General features: G+C 52.4%; 2 protein-coding genes across 13 annotated transcripts in view; one reads left to right on the forward strand and one right to left on the reverse strand.

Moving 5' to 3' along the window:
- Window positions 1–99: 99 nt before the first annotated feature.
- Window positions 100–11,086, reverse strand: ZNF740 (zinc finger protein 740). Of its 9 annotated transcripts, none has more exons than XM_084749717.1 (9): window positions 10,948–11,086; window positions 9,595–10,139; window positions 9,366–9,442; window positions 8,691–8,784; window positions 6,108–6,254; window positions 5,631–5,720; window positions 5,133–5,256; window positions 4,781–4,899; window positions 100–2,938 (listed from the first exon to the last, which is right to left on the reverse strand). In XM_084749717.1, exons 5-9 carry the CDS (start codon window positions 6,186–6,188, stop codon window positions 2,849–2,851), a joined length of 504 nt encoding a protein of 167 aa, XP_084605843.1. In that variant the 5' UTR covers window positions 6,189–6,254; window positions 8,691–8,784; window positions 9,366–9,442; window positions 9,595–10,139; window positions 10,948–11,086; the 3' UTR covers window positions 100–2,848. The 9 variants fall into 9 exon arrangements, with proteins under 9 accessions (XP_084605843.1, XP_084605840.1, XP_084605845.1 ...); XM_084749714.1 differs by having other exon boundaries at window positions 8,646–8,784; XM_084749719.1 differs by lacking the exon at window positions 9,366–9,442 and having other exon boundaries at window positions 9,798–10,139.
- CSAD (cysteine sulfinic acid decarboxylase) overlaps window positions 10,436–18,175 on the forward strand; it is a 24,625-nt gene continuing 16,885 nt past the window's right edge. Inside the window, exon 1 of one of the 4 annotated variants that reach the window (XM_084749638.1) lies at window positions 10,436–10,569. The gene's annotated coding sequence lies outside the window, so the exon portion shown is untranslated. Of the gene's footprint in view, window positions 10,570–10,931; window positions 11,062–11,810; window positions 11,835–13,090; window positions 13,202–18,175 lie in introns of those variants that run through there. The other 3 variants (XM_084749640.1, XM_084749642.1, XM_084749639.1) reach the window with 3 other exon arrangements.

Below are 18,175 nucleotides of genomic sequence, written 5' to 3' on the forward strand. Positions count from 1 at the left end.
AGGACAGCCAGAGCTACACAGAGAAGCCATCTATTAAAACCACTCTGGCCTTTAGTGAAATAGCTTCCCCAACAAATCAGGTCTTCTCCAAGAGAGATGGAATGTAGAAAAGCGCCATCCTTTTTATTTAAATATCCTAAATATATCACGAACATACACTGCACTTTAATGGTAAAAAGATACAAGTTTATAACATCTTATAAAAACTACATTAAAAGTGATCTTGTTCATTTGATAGTCCCCTCCCCCATAGCAAAATAAGTATATTAAAAAAAAAGTGGAGCACGGTAAGAGGGGAGTTGAAGATAAAGAGCCCAGGGCCACAGCAGGGGCAGAGGGAACCTGGGGAGAGGGTTAGAACTGCGAACTCCACTCACCCAGCCCTCCATGTCAAGCCATGGCGCAGTCAGTAGCTAAGTGATGACAAGAGGCTGTTGGGATGCAAAAGACAGGCACCAGCGCGGGCAGGACAGCAGGGCCTGGTGCCGGAGTCCACCCAAGGGCTGGCACTACTCTCCCACCCAACCCCACATTCACATTTTGATGTCTGAGCACTTGCCCTCTCATTTCCCACTTCTACGCTCACCTGAGACATCTGTCCAGTGCTAACACCAGCCCCAGGACAAGGGGGGCATCAGGCCCAGGAGCCTTTGCAGCTGTTTGTGGTTTCCCTGTGGTTCCTGGGCCCTTGGGTGTTCTATTACTCTTCACCCCAGAGTCTGTCTGTCCTCAACCATTGCCAACTTCTGAGCCTCTCACGCCCAGGCCTTGGCAGTGTGGCTCTGGTTGGGCCATCTGTACACACATCCCCAAGTTCTCCCTCCTGGCTTCCACTAAGGCAGGAAGCCAAGGTCTGCAGGGCCTGCGCTGACCCAGCACACACCTCCACACACACCGAGGCATGGGCCAGTCTCACGTGGAGGGAGGGACCTCACTTCCAAAAGCATCTGTGGTTGGACAGCTTTCTCAACATAGCCTTTCGCAGAGTTGAAAGGTAGAAAATTCCAGGCCCAGCAGAGCCTCTAATGAAGGTCCTGGTACATGCACAGGCACCTGGGGCCACAGGGCAGAGCGAGGCCTGAGGTGTGTTCTAGAGTATGCCAACTATGAACAGCATGAAGCCATCAGACACAGCAGTGAGCGTTCCTCAGACCCCTCACCAAAGCTTACAGAGGAAAGTTGAAGGCTGTAGCATCTTCCCTTCTTTTTCCCTGAAGTTTCTGCCCTGGAGTTGTGGCATCCCATCCCCTGACCCATCGGAAGAGGCCACAGTCTGCCTTGCCGTCTGGCTCTCACTTGCTAGGTAAGAACTTCTTCCTGGAGGCTGCCATCCCAGAGTCCTACTGCAGCGACAGCTGTATGCACAGGTATGCCTCTGTGATACAGCTGAAGTGCCCCCCCGCCGGGGTTGGGTAGCACTCAACAAAGTCCCAAAACAGGAAGAGTTCTCTCACTTTAGGGAATACATGTCCGTAAGCCCCGGCTTAGAGACACTACAACCAGTACTGCTGAATCAACCTAAAAACGACGACGATGACGAGCCCCAAAGCCTTCTGGGATAAACCCCTGTTCCCCTGTCCTCAGCAGCTTTGAAGAGGCAGACCCTTCAGGTCTGAGTGGGAGAGCTGCTCTACGCTTTCTGCCCTCTAAGTTGGTGGCCAAATTTGGGTCAATAATTTTCATCCCTTCCAAGCAAACAAACACAAGCACTCACAGTCAGACACAGACACAAATCTGAACACTTCTTCGGGGGTAGACAAGATGGGGGAGGGTTGGAATATGCAGACATGAGGTGTCTTCCTGCGATCTTTCCTCAGCAGCACACCCGGCCCCAACTTGGCCGAGCAGGGACGCCTATCGAGAGGGAGCCAAGATCGAGTTCTTTGGGACTGAAGACAGACCAGACCAGACTTCCATATGTACTTGAGCAGTCCCAGGCCTCCAGAGGGAGGCACTCTCTCACAGAAACCACAGTTGTCAGCGAAACTCTGGACTATGCTTGGTTGTCCTAAGAGAGCACAGGGGACAGCCCCCTGCAGCCCCACAACTCCCTGCCCAACTGCTGCCTGGTGTTTGGAGTCAAGGACAGTGAGGTAGCCACAACCATCACCAAGGCCAACAGCCCAGAGAAAAGGGCTACGTGTGCCACCCCGCCCAAGTTTCCTCCAAAAGGCACTTGAGCCGAGCCCGTCAGCACTAGTGTTGCACAAACCGTGAGAAGGCCCACGGCACAACACTGCTAATCGTGAGGAGAGAAAAGGTCTGCCCACTTGTGCTGCTATCGCACGTCCGTCTCTCCAGCGCCTCCCTCTGTCCTCACAGTGTATGCGCAGTCCAGCCCTGGTCCTGTTTACTTTCAGACAGGAAGTAAGGTGTGGGATGTGAACACCGAGGGCCTACAGTAACAACAAACGGCTGGAGCAGCCAGTCCTCTATGCCTAAGGACTTTACGCCTCCAGATAACCTGTATCCCCAGTTTACCTGCTGAAATTGCTTTTGGATAAACAAAAACAAGAGCAGACAAACAAATCCCGCCCCAGTCCTTTCTGTTTCAGCTGCCAGTTCCTGTCCAGGGTCGTGGGGGACACGTCAGTCTTGGCTGTGCACCGCTGAGTCCCCACCTCTGGCCTCAGCCAGGTCCAGGGATGAGCGCTCCGGCCCGGGGAGGCTGCAGGGACTTCCCCGAGATGCTCATAGTCTCGGACTATTTACAGGGCGGACGCTCGCTCCTGCTCGAGGGGGACAGGTTCCGAGGGAGCGGAGGTGGGGTGGCGGGACCATCAGAGCAGAGGGGTGAGCTCTTCCGGAGACACTCCCCATCACGCCCACCACCTAGGGCCCCTTGAGCCTACAGAGAAAACTGCCCATCAGACGTCTTGGACTGGCATCCTTGGCACATCCGTTTGTGTCTCAGTAATCGGTCTGTCCGAGAAAAACACTGTGAAGAGAGAGGACTGAGTTACAAGAGAAATCAGCTGCCGTGGCGCCTTCCTCAAAGAGAAGGCATGTGCTAGGCTCTTGCTCTCAGCACCTAGAGCCGGAGCACACAGTGCTTAGGAACCAGGCTCGTGCTGCTGGGCGCAGTGGCGCACGCCTTTAACACCAGAACTCAGGAGATAGAAGCAGGCACATTTCTGTTTGTCTGAAGCTAGCCTGGTCTACAAAATGAGTTGCAGGACAGCCAGGCATGTAGACAGACCCTGTCAACGCTGGTCTAGGGCTGGAGATGCAGCACCTGACGCCCTGGGTTTGAGCACACACACCCTACAAACGGAGCGTGCTGCTGTCACCTGTGACGTGAGCACAGGTGGACTTGAAGGCAGAAGACCAGAAACTCAAGGTCATCCTTGGCTACACAGCAAGTTGGAAGCCAGTGCGGGTACCTAAGGCCCCGCCTCAAGAAGGGGGAGCTGGGGAGGATGCCCGGCTGGCTCAGCAGGTCCAGAAACAGGTCGCCAAAGCCTGATGACCTGCATCTGACCTCTAGAACCAACATAATAGAAGGAGATTGCCGAAAGCTGTCCTCTGACCTCCACACCTGTACTGCACACAGAAGAGCAAATGTTACAGTAACCACAAGGAGCCAGCGCTGGAGCCACAGGCCTGGCCAGTTCTATCACTTAGTCATGTGACAACGGGCAGATGACCTGAGAGCCCTGAACTGGTCTGTTCATTCGAAGGAACAGGTGAAAACATCCTATGGTGAGTAGCTGCCTCAAACACTTACTGTTTACTATGCCTCAGTGCAGTCAACCCCAGGAGGAGGCTGCGCCCGGCAGGCACTCGCTTGCAGACACCCACCGCTGACTGCCCTCACATTTTTATCTTAAGGCTTGTACACTTCTGGGGCCTAAGGACACAGTGGGAAACTATACAGATGAAAACAGTCCTTGCCTATGTTTCTGTGAGACAGGGCTTGCTGTTTAGTTGGGGTTGGCTGACAACTTGTGATCCTCTTGTTCTGCCTCCTGAGTGCTAGCATGACTGGATGTGCTACCAAACTTGGCTCCTGTGTGGGGTTTTCACTCTACTGTTTTGGCTTTGTGGCAGGCTGGGCTCAGGCACTTGTGAGATGCTGGGCTGCAGTCAGGTGCCATCCTCACCAGTAGCGGCTGTCACTGTATCACTCTGAAGATTCAGCGTGAATGTGGAATAAAGTGTAAGACAGAGCAGAGCACCGGGGAGCACTGGTTCCTATCACACGTGTCTCCTGCGCTTGTCTCCCTTGGTCCTCACACGTACATCCTCATCCGATCAGATACTGGACCCCCGGGGCAAAGATTCCATCTCTTCCTGCAGAGCCCAGGGGCTTGGATGGAAGACCACAGGGCCTTATCTGCTATGTCACGGGGAAAGTTAACTTCCCTCAACTTCAGTTTCCCCGTTATGTGGAATGAGGACAGTACAGCTATAGGAAGGAGGCAACATCAGATTCACACATGCCGGCCCTCCGCAAATTCTATGTCAAGTTTGCTCTCACAGGTACTCAAGAACTGCTATTACCAGGCAGAGCTCTGAAGTTTGAGGCCAGCCTGGTGTGCACAGCAATCTCCAGACAGCCAGAGCTACATAATGAGCCCGTCTTGAGGGGGGAGGGAAACACCCCCAAATGACATCATTATGATATCCTAACAAGCATTCCGCACGAGCCGCTCCATAAGGCCAGAGAGAGATCTCTTTCCAGGGTGCTAACTGTACTGTGGAGCCTCTCCGCCAGCCAGGAAGGGGCTGGAAGTTTCTGTGTGCTGCTGTTTTCCAGCGTGGTGACAGCGAACCTTACCTGATGACATCGTTCACACTGGTAAGGCTTTTCGCCACTGTGTACACGCTTGTGGCGTTCAAGATGGTACTTCTGGATGAAACGCATATCACATACATCGCACTCGAACGGTTTCTCACCTGGCCCGGGGCACAAAGAAGTGAGTACCAAGGGAGACTACACACTGCAGCTGTCTTCCAGACACTTAGTGATCATAACCATGCAAGACTGCTGGTCTCAGCGACAGCAAACGTGGAGCCATGCAAGCCAACCCTCTGCCTCCACCTCTAACCCTGTCCTGGAAAACAAAGCCAGCAGGAGGACAAGCTGCAGACTCCGCCCCATGTGGCCAGCTTTGAGTACAGAGACTCACCAGTGTGAATCAAGACGTGCCTCTTGAGGTGGTAACTGCTCCGAAAGGCTCCAAAGCAGTGCTCACAAATAAAGTTTTTGGGAATCTTTACTTGAAAAGAACCATTTTGTTCCACCACCACCACCTGGGGGAAACAACCAGGCACCGTCATGTGAGCGTCACTCTGCCCTCTCTTCCCAGACTGCTCTGCTCCAATTCCAGCCGCTAGACTGAGAGCCTCTCTGATGCCGAGAAGGCTGTGCCCTGTCCCATCCCTTGAGCTAAGAGCCCTGAAGGGAAGAGGAGGGACTAGAGGAGCCAGCGCCACCACAGCGTGAGTGAGCTGGGGTTCGCCTGCTCCTGCCACAAGAGCACAAGGCACGCTCCCCACCTGGACCAGCTGTGGCCATGGATGAAGTCAGGGCACAAGTCCGCTGGGAGTGATGCGAGTCAAGCAGTAAGAAAAGGAGCCGACTCCACTCCTGAACTGCGAGAGCTGGGGCTCACCCCATTACCTGCCTTTTTAACAGTCTTTTTTGAATGGGAGGCCTCGGCCAGGCTGTCGTCGTCTTTGCGGCTGCGGGATTTATCACTGTCTTTCCGGTGGCCCTTCAAAGACAAGTCAAATCTAAACTTACAGTCTATCTTGGAACACAGGAGGAGAAACCAAACGCAGCCTCATGGTAAGCTGTTCATAATGGAGAGTCAAGCACCTGCTTCCTCTCCACAGGACGTCCCTGGCCTGAGGGTCTATAGGCACACAAGAACCTTCCTTACTCTACACACACACACACACACACACACACACACACACACACACACACACACACTCACACTCTCACTCTCTCTCTCCCTCTCTCTCCCAGTTGGGTCCTGGTTCCCCACTTCCCTAAACAGAAGCACAAACCACGCAGGGAGCAGCCACAGCCTGGTGCCTCCTGGCAGACAGCCTGGGCCACCCAATCCCCAAGCACCACAGGGACTCAAGTGCTGTACCTGAGAGCACCTCAGCACATCAGGGCTACCTGCCCGCTCGCCATTTTCGGCCTGCTTGCTGGCAATCTGGCTCAGCATCATCTTCTTGCTGGCTGCGGTGGGAACCAAACTCACACCTGCTAGGCCTTCACAAGCCAGAAGACTTGCCTAAGTTGAAAGGAGATGAGGTGTCAGGTCACCTGGGAGGGCAGAAAGCTGCCGTCTCAACCGACCTATGTCTTCACCCAGCAACAAAGTGCTTCTCTCTAGGAGACAGCCCCTCGCTGTCAAGCCTTGCTTCCTTCAGGCCCTTCCCGTCTCACCAGGACTTTGCATCCCTTAGCAATGAAACACAGATCCAGCTAAGGACCAAACAGTAACCTGTGGTTACAATACCAAATAGTGTGTGGGCTACACATTACCCAAGGCAATATGAGTTTTAACTGTAGGTATGAGGTCTGTCCCACTGAAACTGGACATTTCTGGGGTGACATCTTCTTTCTGAATACCTTTGGTTTTTTGGGGGATGGGGTGGGGGGGTTTCAAGACAGGGTTTTTCTCTGTGTAGCCTTGGCTGTCCTGGAACTCACAGCAATCCACCTGCCTCTGCCTCCCGAGTGCTGGATTAAAAGCGTGCACCACCACATCCGGCTGTTTTTATTACTTTACCTATTGAGTGTGTGCGTGTGCGCTCACATGCCAGCGGGCACGGTACAGGTTAGGTCAGAGAAGCCAGCTTCCTTCTCCCACCGAGCGGCGTCTAGGCCCCAATCCTATCCTCAGGTTCACAGCAGGCTCCTTCACCTGCGGGGCCATCTTGGAGAACCCCCTCTTCTACTTTTTAAAGATTTCTCTTACTACTCTTTATTTTATATGTGTGTGTGTACGCATGTATATATGCACGCATGCTACCACATGGGCAGGTGGCTAAGGAGACCAGAACAGGGCGTCAGGTGTGAGCTGACTGGGGTGGTACGGGCCTGAATTTGGGTCTCTGGAGGTGCAGGAAGTGCAGCTCGGCCCCCACTCCAGATGTCAACTCTATTTCCTACCAGGCTAGTTCTTCACTTAAATTTAAATTCTCTAAGTGCTGCCAGCTATAGCAAACAAAACCACCAGATTCTAGAGCTGAACATATAGTTTCCTTTGACCACTCAGGCTATTGATTTTATTTTTTATTTTTTCAAGAGAGGGCTGTGGCCGGCCAGTGGTGGCGCACGCCTTTAATCCCAGCACTTGGGAGGCAGAGGCAGGCTGATTGCTGTGAGTTCGAGGCCAGCCTGGTCTACAAAGCGAGTCCAAGACAGCCAAGGCTACACAGAGAAACCCTGTCTTGAAAAACAAAGCACAAAACAAAACACACACACACACACACACACACACACACACACACACACACACACACACAGGGCAGGGCTGTGTAGCCCTGGCTGTCCTGAAACTTGCTCTGCAGACCAAGCTGGCCTCAAACTCAGAGATCTACCTGCTTCTGACTCCCTGAATGCTGGGATTAAAGGCGTGCGCCACCACACTTGGCTCTCCACTTTTAGGCCATTTGTATGTGTGCTCTAAATTAAAATTTATTTATATATTTTATTTCTTTTGGTTTTTCTGTTTTGAGACAGGATTTCTCCGTGTAGCCTTGGCTGTCCTAGACTCAGTTTGTAGACCAGGCTGTCCTCAAACTCACAGCAATCCGCCTGCCTTTGCCTCCTGAGGGATGGGATTACAGGTGCGTGCCACCACGCCAGGCTTTCTAAATAAAGTTTAAAAAGTTAATTAGGGCCAGTTGTGGTGGCACATGCCTTTAATCCCAGCACTTAGGAGGCAGAGGTAGGCAGATCGATGTGAGTTCGAGGCCAGCCTGGTCTACAAAGAGAGTCCAGGACAGATAAGGTTACATAGAGAAACCCTGTCCCTAAGAAGGAGAAAAAAAAGTTAATTAAACACAGTTGCTTTGGGCTGGAGAGATGGCTCAGAGGTTAAGAGTACTGGCTGCTCTTCCAAAGGTCCTGAGTTCAATTCCCAGCAACCACATGGTGGTTCACAGCCATCTATAATGAGATCTGGCGCCCTCTTCTGACCTGCAGGCAGAATATTGTGTACATAATAAATAAATAAATAAATAAATCTTTAAAAACAAAACAAAAACCCCAAAACAGGAGTGCCTTAGGAAATAACCCCGTGTACTACCACAGCCCTGGAGCTGAATTTATGGACCGGCACTCTAGAATAGATACTTTTCTTTTCTTTCTTTCTTTTTTTTTTTTTTTGTTGTTGTTTTGGAGGCAGGGTTTCTCTGTGGAGCCTTGGCTGTCCTGAACTCACTTTGTAGACCAGGCTGGCCTGGAACTCACAGCGATCCACCTGCCTCTGCCTCCCGAGTGCTGGGATTAAAGGCGTGCGCCACCACCGCCCGGCTAGATACTTTTCTTACTAAAGTCTTTTAAAGAAACCCCTAGATCAATTAAAATATTTTCTTTTGGACAATCACTGTGTCTTGGGACCCCTTAATCTCATATCCATGAACTCTGAAGCGAAAAGTCAAAAGTTAAAAACCTTGGCTCTGCTGGTCGGGCTGAGCGGCTCTGGGCATGTCTCTACCTTTGAAGCCTTGCTTCCCTCGAATGTGAAATGCCAGTCAGAGCGCCTACTCTCCCAGGGCCAAGGAGACGTAAACACAGTGCTGTGGAGTTAGCTGCAAACACACAAAGGAAGAAGAAACCCAGAGGCGTGCTGCAGCACTTGGAAGAAAGCCAATCCCACTCCAATCAGGCTCCGTCCTGGTGAGACGGGAGAGGTTTCCTCAAAGACAGCTCAGAGAAGCGCACAGCTTTCCACTCCGAGGACCACAGCGGCCCCTGTGGTCACCTTGTCCTCCCAGTCCATCTGCTACCTTCATAATGACAACTACTTTCTGGGCAGCACTTCTCTGCTGCTGACATTCTTTAGGGGAACCCCACTGGGGGGGGTTGGGGGGGACAGGGACAACAACGTCTAACTCCTTAGGAAGGCACAAAAAGCTGACTTTTCCGGAAACTCCACCACCCACCAATACCACCCTGCCTCTCATATGATCCCCATTTCACCATCTGCTCTAAGACCAGTGCCCCGTTTTCCCTCTTCCGTCAAGGCAGGACCACTCTGCAGTAACGAACTCTTTTAACCAACAGATTCAGCCTCCAGGATCAGGCGGCATGCAAGGCATTGTGACTGTAAGAATAAATAAGACTGTTTTCCCACCCCCTCCCCCTCCCCCCAACTAGCCTGGAAGCTTACTGGGGACAAGGACAATCTTATTCATCTTTGTATTCCAAGCACAATGCCTTGCATGTAATAGGAGCTCAACAAAATTCCTGCTGAAAAAACAAAACAAAAAACAAAAACACCAATGAAGCATTCACCAGACTATTGACTCCCTTACGCCCGAGCGCTCCCAAGTACTCAAAAGTACACTGAGCACCAGGCGCTGTGCCGGCGGCCCGTGGGGGCCTGTGGTGTGGCCTACCTCCTTCATTTGACTGGAAGCTCCCTGAAGGCAGGGGCTGAGGCCTGTCTCCTTTCCTTCCTCTAGATCGCCCCCTGGCGCTTAATACAGAGCTCGGCTCACTGGGGACGGCCAACATTGTTGACTAAGGCAGAATTCAAGAGTGACACTGCAAACCGGCTTCCCAGTGAACGATCTTGGAGGAGGGCGCTAGAGCCTTTTACCTGAGCCATTGCTGAATTTTCACTTAATGAACCCAAAGTTCAGAAGTTCTTTATCCAGCTTTTATCCTTAAGACCCAGCTGTTTGAAGGTCTGTCACCAAATCACAGTAATGGCTCCTTCCTGCTCTTTCAGTTCGGTTGCCATTATTGACAGAGCTGCCTCTTTGTCGTCTTCTCAAAAGAATTTAAGTGTCCTCCAAAGGGAAAACGGCTGTCCCCAGAATCCCGCGGTTTCTCTCTCTAGGTGACTTCTGCCTGTTGTCTGAAGAAGAAGCCAGAGTCTAGCGGTCTTGGTTTACCCAGGTGAATTCTGTCGGTGAAGCTCCAGGTCTGTCCCAGACACCTGAAACCAGAAAGGGAGATGAGGCCCTAAAGTGCAACATCCTCGGGCCACAACTTATTTTGCTGGGAGCCCTGAAGCTCAGGAGGAGCTTTATAGGCCAGCGGAAGAGACTGGCTTCCGGGGCCAGAAGGAGCAGCCAACAGGAGCAAAAGCAAAGTTGGGCCTCCTATAGGGAGGCTCTGCCAACGGGGTAAGTGCTCAGATTTGCCATTTTAGGGACAGAAAAGGGGGCGGAGGCCCTTTGGGGCTTTTGTGCGGAGTGGGCCGGCCTGCAAAGACCTGGCACTCCACCACAGACGCGGGCAGGGAAGCAGACGGCGCGCCGTGCAGGGAAGCTCCGGGAGGTGGGGGGCGGGGGGGGGGTCCGCGGCTGCGCGCCGGGGCGGCTGGCGGTGCCCGCACGTGAACGCTCCTCCGAGTCCGCCCGAGGGTACGTAAATTCTCCGCCGCGGAGGGAGGGAGGGCGGCAGGACCGGCGGGCACGCTCTCCGCAGGCAGCCGCAGCGCGCGGGCCAGCCCCGGGAGCGCCGTGCCCCGCGCCCGCGCCCGCGCGCCCTGCCCGGTCCCGTCCTGCCCCGCGTGCTCGCGCCCGCGCTCCCGCCGAGCCCCCTCTCTCTCCGGGCGGGGGGCGGGGCGGGGGGCGGGGGCGGCCCTGCCGTCGCGGCCCCCTCCCTCCCTCCCTCCCGCCCGCCCTCCCGCCCGCTCCCCTCCCCCTCCGCGCGCGCGGCGCCCCACGGCCTGCGAGCTGCCCAGCCGCTGCCGCCCGCCCGCCCGCCGCTGCCTCCCCGCGGCGCGCGCCGCCTCCTACCTGCCCGGCGCGGCCTCCCGCCGTCCGCTCTCCGCCGCGCGGCGCCTCCTCCAGGCTTCGGGCGCGCCGTGCCAAGCCCCGCGGCCGCCGCCGCCCGCCCGCGCCGGGACCGAGGCAAGTTTACAAACACCAACCCCGGGCCCGTTTCCCCGGAAGCACTTCGCCCTCCCCCTCGTCCTCTTTGCCGGGCGGCCACATCCACTTCCGGGCTCGGTAGCCTGGACGGGAGGAAGGAGGTGTGTGTTGGGGGGGGTTATGGGTGCAGGGGTGGGGGGAAACCTTCCAAAAAGGGGTGAGGCCGGGGACGCGCGGGGCGCTGCAGCTGGCGAGTGGGAGGGGTGGCGGCCCGGAGCACCGGAGGAGGGCGGTGCCAAGCGTCGCGCGTGCGCGGCGGCGCGGACGCGCGCCACGGCCGCCATTTTGACTGAGGGCAGACCCCGGGCCGAGTGTCCTTTAGGAAGGTCCGCTTAGGTGATCTGGTTGACTCCTGGGAGAACAAAACAAAACCCAAAACAAAACAAAACAAAACAAAAAAAATTCTCCGCCTCTTTGCTGTCGCTCCACAGTCCGGAGCCCTGAGTAGCCGGAATAGTTAGTACCCCTCCCTGATCTTTCCACCAAGCTTGGTCAGCTTTGTCGCTCGGTGTTTGCAGCTGTGGGGCGCAGACATGCAGACCGCGGAGGTCAGCTGGGGTTAAAAAAAAAAAAAAAGAGTTAAATCTATTTTGCATTTGCCCGCAGTCCGAGTGTTAGTGTCAGACGTTCCCTAAGCACTCAAGGCAGCCCTGCTGCGGCCTTCGTGCCACGAGTCTCCTCTCCTTAGGCGTCCTTGAGAGAAAGAGGCCTTTTCCCCTCGTCGTCGGTGGACTAGTTGAAGACTTGGACGTGCGTGTTGCCCGCCTCGGCCAGGCTGCATTTGAAAAGTGGAAAACGGGCCGGGGATGGAGGCGCACAGGTGGCAGAAGCAGGCGTATCACTGAATTCGAGGCCAGCTTGGTCTACAAAGTGCGACCAGGACAGCCAGGGCAGTTAAACAGAGAAACCCTGTCTCTAAAAACAAACAAAAAAGAAAGTGGAAATTTGAGTTCATCCTCGAATACTACCCCGTATCGTTCCCCACTTTAGCTTTAGAGAGGGAGACTTGTTGAGGTGCACACTTGGCACCTGGTTTCTATTTTAGCTGCTGTCTGGTGAGTCTAGGAGAGCACTGTCCCAGCAAAATCTTTATAATGTAAAAAGATAAGGATTCCTAACCAGAAGCCTGCATGGTTTAGATGATTAAAATAAGCTCCGTTTCTCATAGGATCATCCTAAAACTGACACAAAATGGAGAGAAATGTCACTAGGAATGTTTCTCATGTAAAACAAATTAGGGCCCTGAAGAGATGGCCCAGCTGTCAGGAGTGCGTTTGGATTCTGTCACCAGGCACAAACATGGTCGTGGGAACATGGCTGTAAACCCAGCTCTGAGGAAGGTGGAGACTGGGGGATCCCCAGGGCTTGCCGGGTTCTAGCCTAGTTGAGAAATTGGATCCCCAGGTAGGGAAGAGACTGTACTTCTAAAAGAAAAGGCAGAGTGATAGGCGGGACACACAGCTCTTTTCTGACCTCCAAGTGTGCATGGGCACACTCACACACACATAATAAACAAATAGATAAGTTTTTAAAAGTTAGTTTTAGCAAGAGAGTGGCACTGGGAAGGCAGAGCAGGCACGTCTCTGTGAGTTCAAGGCCAACCTGGTAAAGGTGGCAAGTTCTACCAGCCAGGGATACTCAGTATCTTTGTATACTCAGTATACAAACAAACAAACAACAACAACAAAACACTTACCTGCTGTCAGTCTACCCAATACAAACATATAAAAGGACAAATGGTTAATTTTTCTTCCAGTCATGCTCATGAAGATAATAATTTGTATTACTGCTTTTTAATTATATGCTTACATTTTTTAATTTTTACATGTGTGTGGGTGTTTTGCCCACATGTATGTCTGTGTACCACTTGAGTGCCTGGTGCCCTTAGAGGCCAGAAGAGGGCGTAGGGTGCCTAGAAACGTGGAGTTACAGACACTTATGAGCCACGTGGAGCTAGACAGCTGTAAGCCACCCCGTGGATACTGTAAATTAAATCAGGAGCAGGCAGAGAGCTCTTAACTGCTGAGCCGGCTCTCCACTGGGGAGAGATGGAATCCGTGCTCCCACACTTGCTGTCAGCTGCTGAGTTCTCCACTGCTCTCCAAGTCTTACCCGTTTGGTGAGCTCTGTACCATGAGACACTTTTTCCTGAGTTCATTGAAATATCTATTTATTTAACCCAGTACATGTTTTTTGATCACCTATAGTTTTGGGTTGGGACAGGACCTTATTCTGTAGCTCAAGCTGCCTTCAAAGTCTCCTAAGCTCCTCCCGCCTCTGCCTGGAGTGCACGGTAGACAGCTAAAGTGAGTTCATAGTTTAAGAATCGTTTCGTAACCTAAAGCTGTGTGCGATGACACACGCCTGTGGCCCAGCTGCCCGGGAGGTTGAAGCAAGAGAAGCACTTGAGGCTAGAAATGCAGAAGGAGAGTACGAACAGCAGCAGCATCGGAAGAGCAGAGCGTGGTCCATGTGCTGGGGGTAGGGGTGGGGTGGGGGAGGGGCAGGACAGTTAGCCAGCGCCAAGGGCATCCTTAGCAAAAAGCGAGCTTGAGGCCAGCGTTGGCTGCATGGTGCCCTGTCTTGGGGAAGAAAAGGAGAGAAGAGTGCAGCAGTGGTCACCCTTATGTAGTTATCTTGAGTTTAGGTAAGATATGTGATTTTTTGTTTTGTTTTTCAGACAGGGTTTCTCTGTGTAGCCTTGGCTGTCCTGGACTCTCTCTGTAGATCAGGCTGTCCTGGAACTCACAGCAATCCACCTGCCTCTGCCTCCCTGAGTGCTGGGATTAAAGACAGGTGTCCGAATGCCCTGCCAGAGGGCAATTTTTGAGAGTCAGTTTTCCCCTTCTGTCACATGGGTGCAGGGATGTAAGAACTCAGGTCTCCAGGCTTTGCCTGCTGGGCCGTCCTGAGTGCCCCAGTTTGTTAACTCTCTCTAGTGGAAAGCCTAGTTGGAAGAGCTTTTGGAGGAGGCTATCGGGCTCTCTTTGCCCCCAGGTGTAGAGTCCTAACTCAGCCTCTCAGCTTCATTGCATTGTTAAGCAAATAGAGCTGTGGGGGGGGCGGGGGGTGGCGCACGCCTGTAATCCCAGCACTCGGGAGGTAGAGGCAGGCTGATTGCCGTGAGTTTGAGGCCAGCCTGGTCTACAGAGGGAGTCCAGGACAGCCAAGGCTACACAGAGAAAACATATCTCAACAAACAAACAAACAACAACAACAAAAGCAAATAGAGCTGTGATGGTTCCTGCTGAGCGCTTGTCCCCGCAGCCTGAAGGGCAGCAGCGTGCTTTCACCCAGAAGTCGGACGGCTGCTCAGACGCGGCAGTCCGGCCTCTCTGGAGCAAATGGTCACTCTATTACCTTTCGTCTGCCTGCTGGGTTTCTTTGCTGGGTGCCAGCTGGAACCCACAGGCAGAGCAAACACAGTTGCTGGGGCAGCGCCAGCCAAGCGGCAGAAGGAGACAGTCAGTCAATGTTTGTTGAGCAAACTGAACCCATTCTCCTGAAAGCCAGCATGGGTTGCGTAACAGGGACGAGCTGTCTAGCTCCCTGTGGCATCCCTGAGACCTTTGATGCCGGTGGATGAAGAAGCTGGGAACGAGACCCTGTACACAGTGTATGCACACACTGCAATCTCTGCTTTTGCTCTGTAGTGCTGGGGGTTGAACTGAGCTTCTTGCCAATCACAAGAATTATATCCCCAGTCCATCTTAACCTTTTTTATTATTATCGTTATTTTTCTGGGTTTTACGATGTAGCCGTGGCTGACCTGGAATGTGTGTTTAGACCCAAGCTAGCCTTGAACTCACAGACATCGCTAAAGGTGTGCAGTACTGCACCTGGCCCCTTTTCAATCCTTTCTTGTTTTAAAGTACCTTTTATTTTAGTGGCATATGTAATATGAGATTACTGTATGTACGTAATCTATATCATATCTGTGCGTATGTGGAGGGGACACTGCTGTGACAATTTGTCAGCTAGCCGTGGCCTAGAATCACGAGTTGTCTTAGTCATACTGGCCTGTGGACACAGCCGTGAGGTAGTTCCTGGGCCCAGCCAGCCGTGCGCCGTTCCCTGGGCTGGGTGCCCTGGACTGTGGGAGAGATGGATTGAGGGCTGTGTGTACTGAGCAGGCAGCGAGGAGTGTGCTTTTATTTCAGTCTGCTCTTTTTGTTTGTTTTGTTTTTTACTTAATTTCATGTGTGTGGGTGTTTTGCTGCCTCATGTATGTATGTGCCACACATGCATACAGTGCCTGAGCAGGTCAGCAGAGGGTGCTGGACCCCTTGGGGCTTTAACTACAGGCAACTGTGTTCGCAGACCCCTGTATGTGTCTGCTCGCCACTGTGAAGGTGACGTGACTAGATTAACCAGTCCCTGCCTTTTCTTCCCCCAAATGATGGACTGCAAACCCTTCTTCTTCTTCTTCTTCTTCTTCTTCTTCTTCTTCTTCTTCTTCTTCTTCTTCTTCTTCTTCTTCTTCTTCTTCTTCTCCTCCTTCTCCTTCTCCTTCTCCTTCTCCTTCTTTTGCTTTTTTGTTTTTTTGAAATAGGGTTTCTCTGCGTAGCCCTGGCTGTCCTGGACTTGCTTTGTAAGCCAGGCTGGCCTCGAACTCACAGCGATCCACCTGCCTCTGCCTCCCGAGTGCTGAGATTAAAGGTGTGTGCCACCATGCCCGACCTAAGTTTTTTAAAAATTATTTTTATTTCATATGCATTGTTGTTTTGCCTGCATGTATGTCTGTGTGAGGATGTCAAATCATTTGGAGTTGGGTTACAGACAGTTAAGATCTGCCATGTGGGTGCTGGGAATTGAACCTGAGTCCTTTGGAAGAGCAGCCAGTGCCCTTAACCACTGAGCCATCTCTACAGCTCTGCATTTTCTTTTGAGGGCAGTTCTTTCAGCCAGGCTCTTGAAGCACAGGTGTGTGCCTCCAAGCTTTATCAGACACTGGTCTGGGCTAGCCTGGGACCTGTGGCAATCCTGGTCACACACATAACTGGAAATGCATGAGTCATAGTATGTGCTCAGCCAGCTGTGGTGGTTCACGCCTTTAATTCCAGCACTTGGGAGGCAGAGGCAGGCGGATTGCTGTGAGTTCGAGACCAGCCTGGTCTACAGAGCGAGTCCAGGACAGCCAAGGCTACACAGGGAAACCCTGTCTCGAAAACCCACCCCACCCCACCCCAAAAAAGTGTGCTAAGCTGTGCTTTGACTGTATGGTGTGCTGGTCAGGCATTCACTACCTGCCCTGCCCCCAGCACTGCAAAACTAAAGTAAACCTGAGCATAGGAGTGCGCACCTAAAGTCACCACGCTTGCAGGACCAAGGCAGGGAGAGTCCTTACACTCACGCATGCTGGGCCAGCCAGGGCAGCACAGCAGAGCCCCGATTCATAAAGCAGACAGACAAACAGCAAGACCTGCTATCATGGGGTCATGGGGCAGTGGGGTTCTCAAGTGTGTTGTTGCTTCAGAAAACTGACTGACCCACTTACATGAAACCGTACTGAGATGGTGTGTGTGTGTGTGTGTGTGTGTGTGTGTGTGTGTGTGTGTGTGTGTGTAGGCCAGAGGACAACTTCTCAACAGGAGTCAATTCTCTACATTTTCCACGTGGCGTCCAGGGATTGAATTCAAGGGGTGAGGCTTTCTGGCCAGCACCTTTAACCCATTCAGCCGTTTTGCTAGTTCAGTATTTTCATACACTGGCACATGTTTTATAAATGTTGGCCCCGTCATAAGACAGACAGTAACAAGTCCCTGCGAAGGTGGAAAACTGCTGTCCTCCTACATTGTTGGTGGGAACTGTAAAATGCAACTATTTTGGAAAACAATTTGGCAATTCCTCAAAAGGTGGTGGCGTACACCTTTAATCCTAGCACTCGGGAGGCAGAGGCAGGAGGACCGCTGTGAGTTCGAGGCCAGCCTAGACTACAAAGTGAGTCCAGGACAGCCAAGGCTACACAGAGAAACCCTGTCTCAAACAAACAAACAAACAAAAAGGTTAAACATAGAGTTAGCATGTAGCAGTTTTACCACCAGGAATGTCCTCAGGGGAGTTAAAAACACATCACACAAAAACACGTACACAAATGTTCATGGCAGCGTGATTTATCATAGCCAAATGGCACAAATGACTGAAATATTTAAGAACATATAAATGGCCAAATGGCTCATTGTACAATATGGATGAACCTTTAAAACAGTATGCTAAGCAAAAGAAGCCAGTAACAAAGCCCCGCAAATAGTTTACTTCTTTAGAGAAAGGGAAGGTGGGGACTAGAGAGATGGCTCAGCAGTTAAGAACACTGGCTGCTCTCGCAGAGGACCTGGGTTCAATTCCCAGCCCCCACATGGCAGCTCACCACTGCCTGTGTAACTCCAGTTCCAGGGGATCTGGCACCCTCACACAGACATACATGCAGGCAACACACCAATGCACATTAAAAAAAAAGTCTAAAAGAAGATTGTGGGTGTGCACAGAGAGGATGCAGGACAGAAGAGGGCAGAGTTACAGGCGGTTATGAGATTGTCCCGGGCGCTAGGCACGCAGCTGGCGTCCTCTGCAGGAGCGGATCAGCACCTCCCATTCACACTTCTTTTTTTAAGACCTGCACAGCAAGGCAAATCTGTAGAGATGGAAAAGTGCATTTGTGGTTGCCAGAGGTTTTGGAGGGAGCAAGCGGGTGACTGGTGGTGGCTTTACTCCTGGGATGAGGAGCAGGTCCTAGAGTTAGGTAGTGGTGGTGATTGCACAAGTCTGCGGCTACGCTAAAGCCCCCGGATAAAGGGATGAGCTCTGCGGCGTGTAAATTAGATCTCCATAAAGCTGACATTAAAGAACAGTGAAGATGTTCTGTAAGATTATTCATACATTGGTCATAAAGAAAAAGCAGTCCGTAGAAAAGCGGTGATGCGCCTCTCGTGTGAAAAAGGAGAAGACATGTTCACATCCCGTTGGTATTTGCAGTATAAACTCTGAACGCACATCCACGAAACCAATAAAACTATCACCTGTGTGCGTTTGGAGTGGGCCGCAAAGAACAAGAGCGGTCTGGGAGTAGGATGTTGAGACAGTCTTGCTTTTGGTT

This window comes from Acomys minous, assembly GCF_964271855.1.
Source record: "Acomys minous genome assembly, chromosome: 12".
Lineage (NCBI taxonomy): Eukaryota > Metazoa > Chordata > Mammalia > Rodentia > Muridae > Acomys > Acomys minous.